The following is a 15,790-nucleotide window of genomic DNA, read 5'->3' as shown; positions in this document are numbered from 1 at the left end:
GTCATAAGTGCTTGAAATCCCTTGAATTGCGAGGGTTAACCAACTTCAGTCTTTCTGATGTGGAACAGATAGTGCCTGGATGCCCATCATTGGATTCTGTTGTGGTGGATTCACATAAGTGGTTTGATCCGACTTGGAAGATGCACGACAAAACTAGAGGAGTTATTAAGTGTCCAGTTTCATGATCCTTAAATGTAGTTGCTGGATTTTTATGTTCTATGATATTTAGGTAGGAGATCGTACTTACCCATGCATGTTGTAGCTTCGGATTTTGCAAACTTATTCCAAATGGGAAAAAGATCTGTAATGAACTTTGAGCACATGTAGATGATATTTTATGAAAAAAGCTGGAAAATTCAAAATTCTTCATTGTCAGTAATGAACTTTGAGCACTTGCCAAGATGCATTCTGTAGACTCTCTTCTCCACTGGGTTTTTCCTACTTCCATTATTGTCTTGTGCCTTTCTGCTGCAACTTCTTTCTTCCTGCTATTTCTTGGCTTGTACTTGTTATGGACACCATTGTTATTCTTGGCGTCCTAGTTTTTACGGTGCAAGTTTTCATGTGTCATTTGTCTGCTATTATAACAACTGTGCGGTCTGCTGTTGCTATGCTATGCTCTGCTTGTTATTGATATTACAGCTTGGATTTTGCTCTGTTCTTGCTGCTGTTGCTTGTTATGCACATCTCCCGAGAGAGCTCATATTTCAAAAAAGAATAATATATATAAGTGATTGATCCACTTAAATGGGTGGAAGAGAGGTTAAGATAAACAAAGGTGGTATTGTAGTTACAATTTCATACTTTAAAGTAGAGCAATTGAAGTTGAAAATTATTTCTTGTAAATAAGAATGTTGGTTTTAACAGTATTTAGCATTCTAATTTGCACAACATGAAGTAACCACTATGACGGTGGTTGATTTTTGCTACTTAAATTTGCAATTTTATTGGAAATTAAATGTATATGATCCTAGAAGGATTAGAATCGGGAGTCAACAATTATACGTCTCTCTCTTACAATTTTTACAAGACGTGTTGATAGTATACAACTGGGAATAGAACGATTTACCCGGTCTTTTGCCTCTTAGCAAGCCTGCAAAGTTAAGAGTGAAAAAAAAAGGTTATTCAAGCCCAAGTCAAAGTTAACTTCAGTTAAGTCTTAAAAGCCCAAAAGCAGAAAATAAAAGGCATGAACAACGAACGGATATTCCACTTTTGTTTCAAACATCAAAAATTCAAAACCCTAACCGGTCTTTTGATCCCCAAGTAACCTCGCGCCAGATCTTGCTCGATGATGAGTAGCTGAAAGCGGTCCATTGCCAATCTGCCGGTTGTGAAGATCATCAGGGTTATTTTTGAAATTGTTTCTAGTTCCTCCAGTTCTTCGTGGTTCCAAAAAAAGCAGAGAGAGATGGTTATACGTGCCAAAAAGAAATCAGGGAGCATTAGTTCCATGCTGAACGACGATTTGCTTTTCCTAATCCTTAACAAAATCAAGAACAAACGAGATAGAATTGCGTACAAACGAGATAGAGAATCGTTCTCGCTGGTCTGCAAGCAGTGGTTAAGAGTGGAACGTCTGAACCGAACATCACTTTGGGTTCGCCAATCCGTACCCCCGGGTCTAATGACTAGATTCCCAAACTTAGTTTATTTCAGAACACGTGAGCTTACCACGCGAAAGAAAAAGAGAAATAAAAGAGCATGGAAGTATCAGCAGACCGATACCCACCTCGAGGTCATAGCCAAAACCTGTCACGAACTCGAGACCTTCATGGTAAGCTGTGAGAAGCATGATCTACAAAATGATGGTCATTTGGGGCCAAAAGGTCTACAAGCATTGGGAAATGGGTGTCCCAAATTATCCAGACTTATGTTTTGTGGGAGCAAGGTGGTAGGGAATGCTGGAGTTGATGCGCTTTTTCACTCGGCACATAACTTGAAGTCTTTGTATCTGAGTTTTAATGATCTAATATCTGACCCAGCACTTAGAGCAATTGGATCATCTTCCATTAGCGCCTTGGAATTGGTATTTTGTGATAAAATTACTGATGTAGGATTAGGGTTTTTGGCAAATGGTTCTACCTCAAAAACCATCAAGAAATTGGTCCTTGTGGGGTGCCCTCTTATCACTGATATTGGAGGTGTGGCAATTTCTGCAATTCAAACCCTCAAGGTATTGAGATTGAATGATGTGGACGTGTCAGACCATACCATGGTCGCTCTTGCCAAGAATTGCAGCAAAATAGAAATACTTGATTTAGAGTATTGTGAAAGGGTAACCGGAGCTGGCATTCGTGCATTTTCAAGTCATAAGTGCTTGAAGCTCCTTGCATTGTTTGGTTTAAGCGGCTTGTATCAATCTGATATGGAATGCATAGCGCTTGGATGCCCGTCATTGGAGTCTGTTGTTACAGACAACTTGTTAACTAGGGGTTTTGAATTGATGCAAGAGAACACTAGAAGAGTGGTTAAATTCAAAAGCTCCTATAATCTTCCTCTTCCCCGTTTCAGCACCACCTCGTGGTATTGAGTCCTTCACATGTAGAGCAGCGAGAATTAGTTACACGGGCTGCGTCTGTCTTATGCTTTTGATTACATGCATGGATGATGCCAAGGAATGATCTTTATGTTTAAATTATGGTTCTGTATGAAATGGATCATCTTCTATGTGTATCATATATCTGAAAGCTTTGTTAATGGGTGAGTGTTTGTTATGATATTGAATATGGTTGCTTAATAAATGTTTGATAATTATCATTTATTTTCATTTTCAGCTGCTCTGCGTCAAAGGGTTGGTCTTTAATTGTTTGGTTCATTTACGATAGTCTGTGAAATTTCTCATCTCTCTTTTGGACCTGTATGATGATCGAGTAGCGTTGCTCGGTTGTTGATTGAGGGAATTCCCATTTTTTCTAATGTAGAGTTTCATTCTGTTGTTGGGGAGGGTTGTCAATGCGGATTAAGGGATTTGTTTTTGGAGATATATTCTCTTGTTTTGTCATTGGTATTTGTAGGGAAGAGATATTTTGTTTTACGTACGATTGTGTCTTTCTGATGGTATAGTTAATTCCTTACTTAATTTCTCATTCTGGTTACACACTTGTTATATGATGTTTCGAACACTTTTCAATTTTTTGTGGCAATTTCTGCTCAAACCTCAAGAAATTGACATTCAGTGATCTGGACGTGTTAGAGTATTGTCAAAGGGTAACCAGAGCTGGCAGTCGTGCATTTGCAAGTCATAAATGCTTGAAGCTCCTTGCATTGTTTGCTTCAAACAACTTTGTTCAGTCTGATGTGGAATGCATGGCAATTGGACGCTTGTCATTGAAGCCTGTTCTGTTAGACAAGTCCTTAACTAGGGGATTTAAATTGATGCAAGAGAATGCCAGAAGAGTGGTCAAATTCGAAAGTGATACCTTTATTGATCCACTTCTCCATTTCAGGACGATGTGGCTAAAATTGATACCATTTGCCTGAAAGTAACTTTGTTGGTTTGAACTTTGAACCATATGCATTACATTATTGACTATTGAGCCTTCTAATTTGCAGAACATGAATAAAGATTTGGGGATTTCATTTCATGATGATAAAGTACACTATGAAGTCGTCATTATATCACAAGAAAAAGCAGAGGACAACCCACAAACTGTAATATGGAGCTTGAGTAAGCCATCTGCCATACTTATTACGTGCACTATTAGGATTTTGTATACTGGAAGGAGCGTTGGCACCTGCTCCAATAGTTGGATTAGGAAATGGTGATTGTGAAGGAGCTAATGATATGAACGGGACTGTAGGATTATTAGGAGATGCCACCGGTGAAACTGTGCTGTAATAGTCGTCATCTGCACAGATAGAGACAAAGGTTACAAGTGAACCAAAATGCAGGAATGAAAGCAAATTTGACTACTGGAGTTGGTACTTACATGAGCAATGGGAATGAGAAGAATTTACTAAGCTGCAAGGAAAAGAACATCTGATCATCATGGTGAATTTCTCTAATTGTAGATTAGATATTTAGATTGCTCCATAAATTTGTGAATCTTATCATGAATGTGGTTTTCGACGAGAGTAAACAATCATGCGATGTGGTAGTATAGACTATATAATCGGTGATAGAAAGGATTTACTCTGGACTTACCCCCTGAAAATTTTGCCACCATTGTGGCCTCGATACACACAGGTGCTGATATTACAACCAGTAGCTGTTTGGTTGATGGAAACATCTCCAATGAAAAGATTAGATCCTTTGCATTGCAAATGTGAGCATGCATTGACAATCCCAGATGGGAAACACTGCAAGCTGATCATGACCAAACAACTCGTTAAACTTTTTTCTTTTGTTGGCCTATTAAAGAACGGAAGCACCTTATTACATGTACAGATGTACTTACTTGAGAGTGCTTGGCCTACAAATGCACTTAATGCAATTGCTAGCAGTTAAGGCATATGAACCATTTGGAACTATTAAGCTCTCATTGTACCAGTTAAGATTTGCTGATGAACATGCTGCAAATTTATATACATACATCAGTTATTTACACTACGCACAAGGGGATTCAAAGTGAAAAACACGTTATACTCCGATGGTTAAAATGTAACTAACCCTACATTTTGTACACTAGTAACTAACCTTTCTGCTAGACAATCTTGACAGAAAGACTTACAAACATAAACTACCTTTCTGCTACAATTTCTCATTCTCAATGAGACAACGACCCCAAAAAAATGGGGCTCTTAGCTCTCAGGAAATTGAACTGTTACCAGTGTAGTAACCAGTCTAACCTGAAATTGGAATAGCCAATATGTCTCCAGGGTCAACCCTTGGTTGGTCAAGCCCATTAACGTTGACCAACTCCATCACTGTTGTCCCAAACTCCACTCCAATGTTGCTCAAGCTCTCCCCACTCTGCACCACATATGACATAAACACTGAAGTAACCCCATTGTTACTATTGTTAAAGCAAGTACATGGCAACTGCACCAAAATGCTTTGACCGCTCGTCAATGGATTCTTGGGACTAATCCCATTCAGAGTCCTAAGTTGTTCACCACTCACAAGCCTGCCATAACTTTCTGATATCAGATCCAAGCTATCAGCTGCTCGAACCATGTAGGATAACAAAACCCTCCTGATACCATCCACACATGGACACGAAATGGGCACTTTAAGTTGAGACCTAGCACCGAAAATTTGGTTCCCCACTGATGATGTTGTGATGTTGATGGAGTTGGCTGCCATTATATCAAAAACGTTTACCTGGAAGCGGTAAGCGATCTCGGAGAGCTTTGAGTCCCAAGGGAGAACATAGGAGAGGAGAGAAGGGCAGGAGTCTGAAGAGGTGCATGGTTCTATTGTGTACTTGGCATGTGTTAGTTTGGAGGAGACAATGAAGATCAATATCAGTACAAAAGGAAGTTGCAGAAGAAGTTGGGTTCTCATCTTGAAAAAGTACTGGTTTGCTAGTTTGTGGCTTTGTGCTGAGGAGGAGTAGGAGCAAACAAGATCTCATCTTTTTGTCCACATTTCCAATGATTTTGGACTGGGGTTGGTGGGAATTGCAATCATAATTTATGACAGTTTTTACAGGCCGTTGGTGATATAGACATAGAAGGACCGGGATGAAGTATGGTGAATAGCTAGTGAGGGACTGGCATTAATTAATTGGACCAACCACTCTTGAGTCTTGACCCTTGGTGTGACCATTGAGCAACATTGAAGTCTTCGCCATGGGTGGTAATTGGTAGCTACTTAAAATAATCATGGGAAAAATAAATTAGGTATGTGTTTTTTTTTTATAAGAATTAGGTACGTGTTTGAGAATAGACTATAGCCTATAGGCTTAAGCCAAATCTTTATCTTTCTTGCCAAATTTCAGTTTTTGTCCCTTCATTGAAACCATTTTCACTTCAGTCTATGTGGTCTTGATCTTGACAAACTCCATATAAGGTTGAAGGCAAAATTACTTAAAAGAATTTTATACAATAAAAATCTGAACATGTGCTCATCTCGTGAGTAGAAATATTTTTTTTTTATCTAGATAAGAGAGTATTTATTTGTTTTCGTTAATGGGTTAACAACTTGAATTTTTTTTTTAAAAAGACAGTAGCCAATATATTGATCGAAAATCAGAATGGTCTTTACATACAATTCCGCTGTCATCAATAGACAGACAAGAAGCTGTGTTAGTACCCACAGTGGTACATAGAACTAGGTCACTCATTTGACATTAAATACATCAAAATAGCATGAATCTTCCATCGGTACTACTCCAGAAGATTCGCTAGAGGCACAAAATTGTGTAGCTCCCTAAAAATTAGGAACTTATTGAAAGTAAAACAATTACTATCCTAGATTTAGGCTTAGGGCTAAAAAAAAAACCAGCCTAAATAGAAGGCCCAATAAGGCAGCCCCAAAGAGAAGAGACCCAATCTATGGCCCAGCAAGCTAGGGTTGACCAAACCCAGACCATCCTTCCTCCACGCCTGCAGAAGGCTGTGCAGCACTGCCCTCGAGACCCGTCCTGAACCAGCCACTCCACGGCTAGCCTTGCCCCGAGCCGCGTGAGCCGCGTCGTCAAGCTCAACCACAAGCCAGCATCGCCTTGAAACCCTGAGTTTCTGCCATGTAGCGCCCAGCCCATAGCCCCACCCGCTGCACCGTCGCCAGACGCCCATGAATCACTCCGCAACTGGATCGCTCCGTCCCTGCACAGCAAACCACCACGGACGCCAAGAAAACTGCCCACGTCTGCCGTCAAAACCAACCTGCCAATCCACAAATCACAACCATCTTCTCTCCTGACCATCCCCGGGCAATGAAGGCCTATCCCGTAGCAATCACAAAGACAACGCGGCCGAAGCCAGCGCTATCCATGACCGCCGCCGGACAGGGAGTTATCTGGTGGTTTTTGTGCTCTCTCGCGGCGCTAGGTCTAGAGAGAGTTTTCTCTGAACTGAGGTCAATTAACCCTTAAGTTAACAACTTGAATTAAAATGTCGGTAGGTTTTTTTTTAATTGAAAATGTCATACAATATGTAATGATCTAATAAAACTCTAAGATTAAATTCAGTATTGACTCTATTTAATCAAATCAGAGGTTTATATCAGTGTTGTTCTCCTAATTGCCCATGGATTTACAAAACTATTTTTGAAATTTGAAGTTAAATTCAAAATAGTATTCAAAAAAAGAAAAAAATAACTTCGTTGGGCTATGCAATTGCTAAGAAAAGAAGAAGTTTTGTAAGCCAAGCCCATTAGTTTTTATACTTCGTTATAAACCCTCTCTTCACAGTTGACACAGATAACCGATCCTCGGAGCAACCCGCCACCCTCATCCTCGGGTACCTTGTAACTCAAGTGGCGCGTTCGTTTGACGCGCCACCGCTCATAAAAACGTTCCATCAGAATGGAAGAAACCATCAACGTACTGCGTCCCAAGCGCAAACATTCACTAAACACTGAAGCAGAACAACCTGAGCCTCACAAAAGGAGGCGCAGAACTGTGGAGTCCGAAACCGAACCGCTAACCCGACAACCCGACCCGTCATCTTCAAATAGGTTCCGACTCTTGTCTTGTCCATCTCCCAAGAAAGAAACACAGAGCTCTCGGGAATGGGTCTGCAACTCTTCCACTTCTTCTGCCTATGGAGGTAAAAGTTTGAAACTTTACTGTAAAGTTTGCAAATTTACTTTAGGATCGACTTGAATTGTGGGCTGTGTTAATGTTATTGAAGTTTTGGAGTTTAACTTAGTGATGATCAATCTGTTGGATGTGTTTGTTTCTGTGTTTTGTGCAGAGAAGTTTGTGGTTGTTTCTTATAACATTCTGGGTGTTGAAAATGCATCCAATCACTCAGATATGTATAATAATGTGCCACCCAGATACATGAAGTGGAAACGTCGCAGGAGGCTTATACGAAAGGAGGTCAAGAGTTACAATGCTAGCATTGTATGTTTTCAGGTATAGACTGTGGATCAAAATGTTTTTACTTATTTTTTTGCCTACTGTTATCAATAGGATTGGTTTCATATGTTACTTGTACTTGTATATGGATGGTAGGAGGTCGATCGTTTCGATGATTTAGCTCATAAGTTCCGGAAAGATGGGTTGGAAGGTGTGTACAAGGTAGCTTCAACATTCCTTTTTATTGTGTAATTACTTATCAAATACCTCCTACATTGACACATATTTTTGATTACTAATTATCTTCAGGCACGCACTGGTGAAGTAAGTGATGGATGTGCTATATTTTGGAAACAGGACATGTAAGGTTTCATGATACCTTTGAAAATTGCAAGTCCCAGCCATGTCAATTTGACTTCTATGTTTGAATTCTTGAATCTCCTGGCTTTCCAGTTACTTGAGGCAGGCTTTTAGGCTTAAAGAAACACGATGGATGGTTATAAATTGATTGTGTAGCCTATCTAGTTTTTTGTTCAATACAGGCATGCTTTTACTATAGTCACATGTTGGGGCTGTTAGTATTTCTTAATATATTATTGATTAATTTCTATCTCCAGCTCTTAACCAACTCATATTTTGAACGCAGGTTTAGCCTTTTGCATCAAGAAAGTATAGAGTTCCAAAGTTTTGGCCTTCGTCATAATGTTGCTCAATTTTGTGTTTTAAAGGTACTTGGACTTACTTTAATTTTCATATAGGGGGTTTCATGTATTCTATCCTTAAGTTGAAAATGCACGTTGATGAGCCATTGTGTTAATACTGTTTGTTTATGTACTTGTGTAGCATCCCTGTCAAGTAGCATATTCTATTGAGTATGCACATCTTTGTTGTTAGGCCCCTTTTACCCTTTGGAACTCAATACATGTTTATTCAATCAGTCCAGTTATACTTGGCATTGTGCTGTTTTAGATCTGTGACTTCTGGTGACATCTCAGAAAGAGCGGATGTCAAGGAACCCCGTCTGTTTTGTGTATTTTCATTTGATGTGCGAGGCCATTTATGCTTCCAAATGTATTGTCTAATTTAATCGCTTGTGGCTTAGTTGCAAGATCAATTAGAGTCAGATGTACCTCCTGATACATCAATGTAAGTTTTATTTGTCTGTGTTTGCATATCATTTTTGTTGAATGTGGTTAACATCACATATTGGTGTGGTCTTTCCCATGACTGATATTCATACATATAGGAGGCCATGTACCCGAAGTAGAAGCTTAGTGATTGGGAATATACATGTCCTATTCAACCCTAGCCGTGGAGATATCAAGCTAGGGCAGGTATTCTTTTATCCGATATTGAATTAACTGTGGTTATGCAATAATATTGCTTGTAATATCCTCAACTATGATTATTCATTAAGCATTGGTTGTAAACCATGGTGTAGGTTCGACTGTTTCTTGAAAAAGCTTACAAGCTATCACTAGAGTGGGGATCTATCCCTGTTATAATTGCTGGGGATCTAAATAGCACTCCACAGGTGAGATCACAATGATGATATCATTTATTTTATTGGTTTGATTGAGATGCTTCATATACTATTTATACCTCATTATCATCTTATACCTTACCTTTTCTTTTATGTCAAATGCTCAGAGTCCTATTTACCAGTTTCTAGCTTCATCTCAGGTGAGTCTGGGCCCCCTCCTCTTTATTATTACCTTTTTTCTTTCTTTTTTTCTCTGCTGTGCTAGTTTCATTTTGCAATTGTTGCTGGAGTTTTGTTGCAGTTAGACATCCAACGACATGACCGCAGACGTGTCTCAGGACAGATTGAATTTGAATCGCAGTACAGAACCTTCACGTATAACAGGTATGGAAAGCCATTCTTTTATAGATGGAGTGCGGAAGAAGTAAGGCTTGCAACGGGCTGTGAAGAAGTCACTCATCTCCAACACCATCTAAAGCTTGGCAGTGCATATCTTGGAGTACCTGTAAGACCTTAGCTCTTCTCTACTATTGCATTTATTCGAGCTTCAGAATTCCAACTCATACATCTTCATAGAAACTAAATTTCCAAGCACTTGATTGTGCTTGGTAATGTGTTATATCTTATTCCACCAGATGGATAACAAATGCTTGCAATTAGGCATGAGTATGAGTGTATGACACAATTGTAATCATCTGATCTTAGAAAAATTCCAGCAAAGTTGTGACTTTGGATTGGGAGTTATTTTATTCGAAATATATACCTTATTTGTCTCATGCTCTATGCTGTTTTCTGCAGGGTAGTCGCAGAACAAGAGATAGGTGTGGAGAACCCTTGGCAACATCATACCACTCCAAGTTTTTGGGAACTGTTGATTATATATGGTATTTCATTGAACTTGAAAATGCACAGTTTTTACTGTTTACATATAATAAATGCTTCTGTTTGCTGAAATCATCGGGTGACAGGCATACGGAGGAGCTTGTTCCGGTCAGAGTTCTTGAAACGTTACCCATCGACACTTTAAAAGGAATGGGAGGACTCCCCAGCAAGGTACCACCTGTCACCAATTCTTTTGTGCATCATCAGTCACATAGACTGGAGTAATAGTTAAATTTAATTAAATTAAAACATTTCAATGAAGACGCTAAATCATTGTCAAGTGCTGCTCTAAAGGAATTCAGTTGTAGATATATAAACTTCTTCTTTGGTTAAAGAAGAAAGTGAACTGTTTACTTAACTACTCATAGTAAAAACCTTGGCCTGAAAACTTGGTTTGATAAGCCAAATGGGCCCAGAGAAAGTATTCTAAGAAAAATTGACATGTACCCTTGATTTTCTCTATACTGCATTCGTTGTGCATTTCTCAAGTTCAGTTTTTCTTGGCAGAGATGTGGGAGCGATCATCTTGCTCTTGTATGTGAACTGGCTTTCCGTAGATGACAGCAGTAGGCCTTGACTACTACCATTTTCAGTTTAAGCCTTAGCCTGGCGTCTTACATTTTAAAGGTTTTGGTCCGCTGAAAGCTCTGACCCCATCTTAAGATACCCAGCTTTTCGAGATTATTATGAAACGGTAGTATGAATTATGTTCAGGAATTAGTAACGGTAGTATTTATTGGGGAAGGGAATGTTCTTGACATTATGGTTGTATCATTATTGTATAAACATGACTGTTGTATAATCAATTTCAAAAATTACTCTGATTAGAAGCTTGTGGTTAGCCATCCTTTTCCATATGTGATCCTTTTCCATATGGTGTGCTGACTTGGTTATACCCTCATTTCATTTAGTTGAGATAGTCTTGCACCAAATCCATAAATCCCCAATTCCACTTTTCAGCACCTATTGATGATGATTACTGAGCTTCAGAGAATTTAAATTCTGGGTAACTTTTCTTCGGAAAGCAGTTGCACAGAAAACTTCCCGTTGCTGAAAAACTAGAACACTTTTAGTTTCAGGCAAAATGCTCAAACTTGCAAGCAAAGCAACTGAAAATGAAACTAAATAATGATGATAATCAAACATTCACCAAGCAACTCAGAGACTCACCCATTAAGAGCAAGTTTCACAAAATGTGATACACATAGAAGATGATCCATTTCATACAGAAACAACTACAATTAGACAAAGCATAAGACAGACAAAAACTCATCTGAAATTCGTCAACTATTCCAAAAGGGATCCTTGCGCTTTACTAGCAAGTTACTAACACATAAACATTAGCAAACTGAACTCTAGGCAAGACTAGCTCAGTAACTCAGTCCATCAATAACTAACTTGAGAAAACTTGATGACACTTTTAGTGCGGTCATGCAGCAATTCAGTGCTCCAAGCTGGATCCAGCCTCAAGCTCAAATCCACAACAACAGACTCCAATAACGGGCATCCAAGCGCTATGCTTTCCACATCTGAAAGATCAAAATCCCCCATACCGAGCAATACAAGGCGTTTCAAGCACTTGTGACTTGAAAATGCACGAATGCCATCTCCCCTCACCTCATGACAACCGTTTAAATCAAATATCTCCAAGTTGATGCAATTCTCAGCAAGAGCAACAATGGTGGCGTCTGAGATGCGCTCAAGACACAGTCTCAATTCTTTGAGGGTCTGAATCGCAGAGGATCGCCACACCTCCAATGTCAGTGATCTTCAGTTGTGGCCAATAGTTTGACAAACAGGAAGACACATTGAGTTGCTCCAAGCTACACATTTTGGGCAAAAGGTCAACCCCAGTATCAGTGATCCCTTTGATTTCCTCAAGCACCAATCTCTTGAGGGTTTTACTTTTTAGAGACACACCCATTTGCCAAAAATCCCAAACCGAGATCAGCAATGTTGCAACAGCTCGTAAACTCCAGAGTCGTAATATAAGTTGCCGACCCAATTGCTCTGAGTACTGGATCGGAGATGAAGCAATTACATCTAAATTCCAAAGAGCAAAAACCGCAGAGTTGCCAATTCTATTTCCGAAAAGTGAAACCTTGGACAGTCTGGGACACCCACCCATAGACCTTTACGCCCAAGGAAGTGTGAACCATAGTTGGTGACCTCGATGACCTCGATTTGCGGACAGGTTTGGGCTATGAACTCGAGGTCGGTGTCGGTCATAAGCTTCCATGTTTCGAAGTGGACCAAGTTTGGGAACCTAGTCAACGCAGCTAGGGGAATTTCCGGTTCGTCAAAGCAAACCGGAGTGATGACCGGTTTAGACCTTCGACTCTAAAGCCATTGCTTGCAAACCTCGGAGAACGATTTTCTATCGTCTTTGTTGGGGACGTAGTTGAGGATTAGGCCAAGTAAATGGTGGCTGAGCACAGAAATTTTCCCTGATTTGCTTTTGGTGTCTACAGCCATTTTTGCTACCATGTGGTTCCGTGTGTGTGCTTAACTGGAGGAACTAAAAAGTCTGAGATATAAACCTGATGATCTTCGCCGGCGGCATCATCGATGCGAGGGTTTTCTTCTTGAAGCAGCGAGGATGTTGTGGGGAGAGGAAGAAGAGAGGGCCGAGAGGCAAGGGTTGAGTTTTTGTTGACCCTTCGACCTTCATGTATAGGGGCTTTGTTTTTTTTTTTTTTTTTTTTGGGAGGACCAAAGAGAAAAACACTAATAATAGGAGAACAAAGTAGAGAAATTATTTCCATGTTCATACTGAAATATATGGACTCTCGTGTTTCAATAAAAAGTAGTCAGAGAAATTATTTCTTGTTCACACAGATATAGATAGACTGTTGTTTCGTTTGATGTAGAAGAAAATGAATTATTGTGTCAGAATAATGCTATTTTTAACCGTCAGATATCAGAGGAATTTTTACCTTAAAATATTTTATTACTGAAACCACTTTGTTTGTGTAACACAGATTATACGTAAGAGTTTCTTTGTTGGTAGTTCAATTATTTATTTATATAGATGTATAATGAGTGGGTCTATTTCTATGTACCATTATGGGTACTACCACTACCTTCTTGTCTGTCTATGTCCTTAAATGATAGCGGAAGGGTATGTAATGGCCTATTCTGGCTTGTGATGAATATACTATTTCGCCTTGTGGGCTTGATTCAAAAAGTAAAAATTAATTATCTGAAAATCAGTAATGAAAATGACCTACCTATAACAAATTCAATCAGATTATCAAGTTGTTTTGATTAAAAAAAAAACGAAGAAGTGTTGGATAATGCTACATTTAACACTGCAAAATTGTTAATTTACAAAGTTACCCTTGTAACACACAAAAATTGGAAATTATTCTATGCATTGACGGTGTAAGTGACCCAATCCTTATAAAATAATCTCAACCCTTGATATTTATTATCAACTTTATTTTTAATAAACAAAAAATGTATTTAATGCAATCTAACTATTCATTTATGTTTGTACAAGTGCACGGCGGTGCTCTAAATAATCTCTCCACAAAAATATGGTAATTGATTATCTACTCTTTTTCGTTGGACACCTATGTATATAGTGGGAAAAAACCGATGCAGATCATAACAAGCCGTGCAGCAACCACAAAGCCATGGTGGAACTAATTAGCACCATCACCCGGACCGTCGGGTTTTGCCCCAAACTATTGCCGGCGGCGGAGGATGTTGGTCCAAAACCACCATCATCATGAGGCGGTGAATTATCTATTGGTATGTCACCTAGATTGGCACAAGCAAGAGCCTTAGTCACGCGAGCAAGTCTGGGCTTGACATTATTACACTCGGACGTGATTTTGTTTTTTTCGTCACCACTGTACGTGAGATCAATATCGGACAGCTCCACATTCCGGCACGGCGCGCTGTGACTACAGTCCAGCTTGACGGCTACCGGAGATGAAGACGAGCCCCTGATATTCTTGAACCTCACATCACTGATCTGTACTTTGGATGGAATCATTAGCTTACACGACTTGCCTTTGTCGCAGTAGTTCTGGTTAATGAGGATAGGGTTCTTCACATTCACCATGATCATGTCCTGGAAGAGTATATCCCAAGCAACGCTTGTTGCCGGAGAATTGGGCCATGTCTTGATTCTCGCGCCGTTGGTTGTGCCGGTAAGCGTGCAGTTCTTGACCGTGATGCCGACCACCGGCTGTTCATCTGGATACTTTCCTAGACTGCCTATGCTTATTCCATGACCTGGTCCGCAAGCAATGTTGGACACTAGGATTTGGTTGGAGCCATCGCCAATTGAAACACAATCGTCACCAGTTGCAATGTAGGAGTCGGAGACTGTGATCTTGGTCGAACTGGAGATGTGGATTCCGTCGGTGTTAGGACTATCTTCGGGTGCTGTGATGGTGAGCCGTTGGAATGCAACGTTGTTGCAGTCGTGAACACCAATGTGGAACTTTGCACTGTCCATAAAAGTTATGTCGCTAATTATGGAATTGTTGACGGTTTTGAACTTAATATCCACTGGAGTAGAGTCATGGTGCTCCTTCCAAGAATGAGCTCCTTGTCCGTCGAAAGTTCCACCGCCGGACAAGGTGAGCATGTCCAAGTTCTTAAACTGAACCCAAGAGACATCGAGTTGGCTCCGGTCTTTTGGAGCCTGCAATGTTCCTTGGAGCTGAAACTGAATAGGAGCCTTACAAGGACCTTCAAATGTTGCTTGTTGTAATAACTCGTATGTTCCCCTTGGAACAAGGACTGTACTCGTCGACATAGATGCACACGCATCTGTCCACGACATTGTCATTGCCTTTGAAATATCCGAGTCAGGCTTTCCACCATATTTTGAGCTAGTCACATCAAAGACATTGGATTGATCAGCTACAACGGTGAATGCTAACAATGAGAGCAAAAGTTTGCCAAAATATATGTTGGTCGATTTCATACTTTGCTAGCTGCTTCTTAATTTGTTTATGGTTGTTTATGCCATACTAGTAAGATGTTTATAGGAATGAACATGAGCATAAATTCCTAATCCTTTTAAAAACCCGGCATTTATAGGAATGAACATAAGTAACAGAAAGGCCAGAAGACGTAGTTGTTTTTCCTAGTAGGAAATAGGAATGAACATGAGCATAAATTCCTAATCCTTTTAGAAACCACGCATTTATAGGAATGAACATAAGTAACAGAAAGGCAAGTAGTTGTTTTTCCTAGTAGGAATTGGTAACATTTTCACTTCTTCTGTTTTGCCAAGACCTATTCCTGGTGCTCCCAGGTAACCGATCTGGATTGCTGTCTATAGTTGTACATTTTTATTCTCTCTATAGTGGATTATTGTGTTTTCTCAACTTCTATATGCTTAGCAAAGCAGGAGGAGCGCTCATCTTGCTCTTGTGAACTGGCTTTGCGTAGATGAAAGCAGTACGCCTTGACTATTATCATTTTTGATTGAACCCTTAGACTAGGCGGTGTACATTCTATAGGTTTTAGTCTGCTTTTGTTGCTTTAA

The 15,790-nt window shown here is 39.7% G+C and overlaps 4 protein-coding genes across 7 annotated transcripts; 2 read left to right on the top strand and 2 right to left on the bottom strand.

Annotated features, from left to right (window-relative positions):
• The first annotated feature begins 1,411 nt into the window (after positions 1 to 1,411).
• LOC112177298 (F-box/LRR-repeat protein 4) lies at positions 1,412 to 2,533 on the top strand. The gene has a single exon (XM_024315599.1). It carries the CDS (start codon positions 1,412 to 1,414, stop codon positions 2,531 to 2,533), a length of 1,122 nt encoding a protein of 373 aa, XP_024171367.1.
• A 921-nt stretch (positions 2,534 to 3,454) lies between these two features.
• LOC112180225 (lysM domain-containing GPI-anchored protein 1) lies at positions 3,455 to 5,553 on the bottom strand. Its single transcript, XM_024318746.2, has 5 exons — positions 4,792 to 5,553; positions 4,401 to 4,515; positions 4,148 to 4,309; positions 3,933 to 3,964; positions 3,455 to 3,851 (listed from the first exon to the last, which is right to left on the bottom strand). The coding sequence occupies exons 1-5, from the start codon at positions 5,447 to 5,449 to the stop codon at positions 3,622 to 3,624; spliced, it is 1,197 nt and encodes a 398-aa protein (XP_024174514.1). The 5' UTR covers positions 5,450 to 5,553; the 3' UTR covers positions 3,455 to 3,621.
• A 1,740-nt stretch (positions 5,554 to 7,293) lies between these two features.
• LOC112178604 (carbon catabolite repressor protein 4 homolog 5) lies at positions 7,294 to 11,123 on the top strand. Of its 4 annotated transcripts, none has more exons than XM_024316763.2 (13): positions 7,294 to 7,659; positions 7,807 to 7,970; positions 8,070 to 8,135; positions 8,223 to 8,275; positions 8,560 to 8,641; positions 9,016 to 9,059; positions 9,160 to 9,247; positions 9,355 to 9,447; positions 9,564 to 9,596; positions 9,698 to 9,901; positions 10,195 to 10,280; positions 10,365 to 10,449; positions 10,786 to 11,123. In XM_024316763.2, exons 1-13 carry the CDS (start codon positions 7,416 to 7,418, stop codon positions 10,837 to 10,839), a joined length of 1,296 nt encoding a protein of 431 aa, XP_024172531.1. In that variant the 5' UTR covers positions 7,294 to 7,415; the 3' UTR covers positions 10,840 to 11,123. The 4 variants fall into 4 exon arrangements, with proteins under 4 accessions (XP_024172531.1, XP_040367722.1, XP_040367723.1 ...); XM_040511788.1 differs by having other exon boundaries at positions 9,148 to 9,247; XM_040511789.1 differs by lacking the exon at positions 7,294 to 7,659 and having other exon boundaries at positions 7,829 to 7,970; positions 8,070 to 8,124; positions 9,148 to 9,247.
• Positions 11,124 to 13,885: 2,762 nt separating this feature from the next.
• Positions 13,886 to 15,079, bottom strand: LOC112177297 (exopolygalacturonase). The gene has a single exon (XM_024315598.1). The coding sequence runs from the start codon at positions 15,077 to 15,079 to the stop codon at positions 13,886 to 13,888; it is 1,194 nt and encodes a 397-aa protein (XP_024171366.1).
• Between the last annotated feature and the right edge of the window lie 711 nt (positions 15,080 to 15,790).

Source organism: Rosa chinensis, chromosome 7 (genome assembly GCF_002994745.2).
Source record: "Rosa chinensis cultivar Old Blush chromosome 7, RchiOBHm-V2, whole genome shotgun sequence".
Classification (NCBI taxonomy): Eukaryota; Viridiplantae; Streptophyta; class Magnoliopsida; order Rosales; family Rosaceae; genus Rosa; species Rosa chinensis.
The sequence above is the reverse complement of the archived record's forward strand: the minus strand, read 5'-3'. Positions and strand labels throughout refer to the sequence as shown.

Excerpts from the sequence above, each read along its gene's own strand:
- LOC112178604 (XM_040511788.1), top strand. The coding sequence starts at position 7,416 with ATGGAAGAAACCATCAACGTACTGCGTCCCAAGCGCAAACATTCACTA. Across the intron at positions 7,971-8,069 it reads CTAGCATTGTATGTTTTCAG|GAGGTCGATCGTTTCGATGA; the intron begins GTATAGACTGTG and ends TATGGATGGTAG. Across the intron at positions 8,136-8,222 it reads GGTTGGAAGGTGTGTACAAG|GCACGCACTGGTGAAGTAAG; the intron begins GTAGCTTCAACA and ends AATTATCTTCAG.
- LOC112177298 (XM_024315599.1), top strand. The coding sequence starts at position 1,412 with ATGGTTATACGTGCCAAAAAGAAATCAGGGAGCATTAGTTCCATGCTG.
- LOC112177297 (XM_024315598.1), bottom strand. The coding sequence starts at position 15,079 with ATGTCGTGGACAGATGCGTGTGCATCTATGTCGACGAGTACAGTCCTT.
- LOC112180225 (XM_024318746.2), bottom strand. The coding sequence starts at position 5,449 with ATGAGAACCCAACTTCTTCTGCAACTTCCTTTTGTACTGATATTGATC. Across the intron at positions 4,516-4,791 it reads ATTGGCTATTCCAATTTCAG|CATGTTCATCAGCAAATCTT; the intron begins GTTAGACTGGTT and ends ATAAATTTGCAG. Across the intron at positions 3,965-4,147 it reads GGTGGCAAAATTTTCAGGGG|CTTAGTAAATTCTTCTCATT; the intron begins GTAAGTCCAGAG and ends TTTTCCTTGCAG.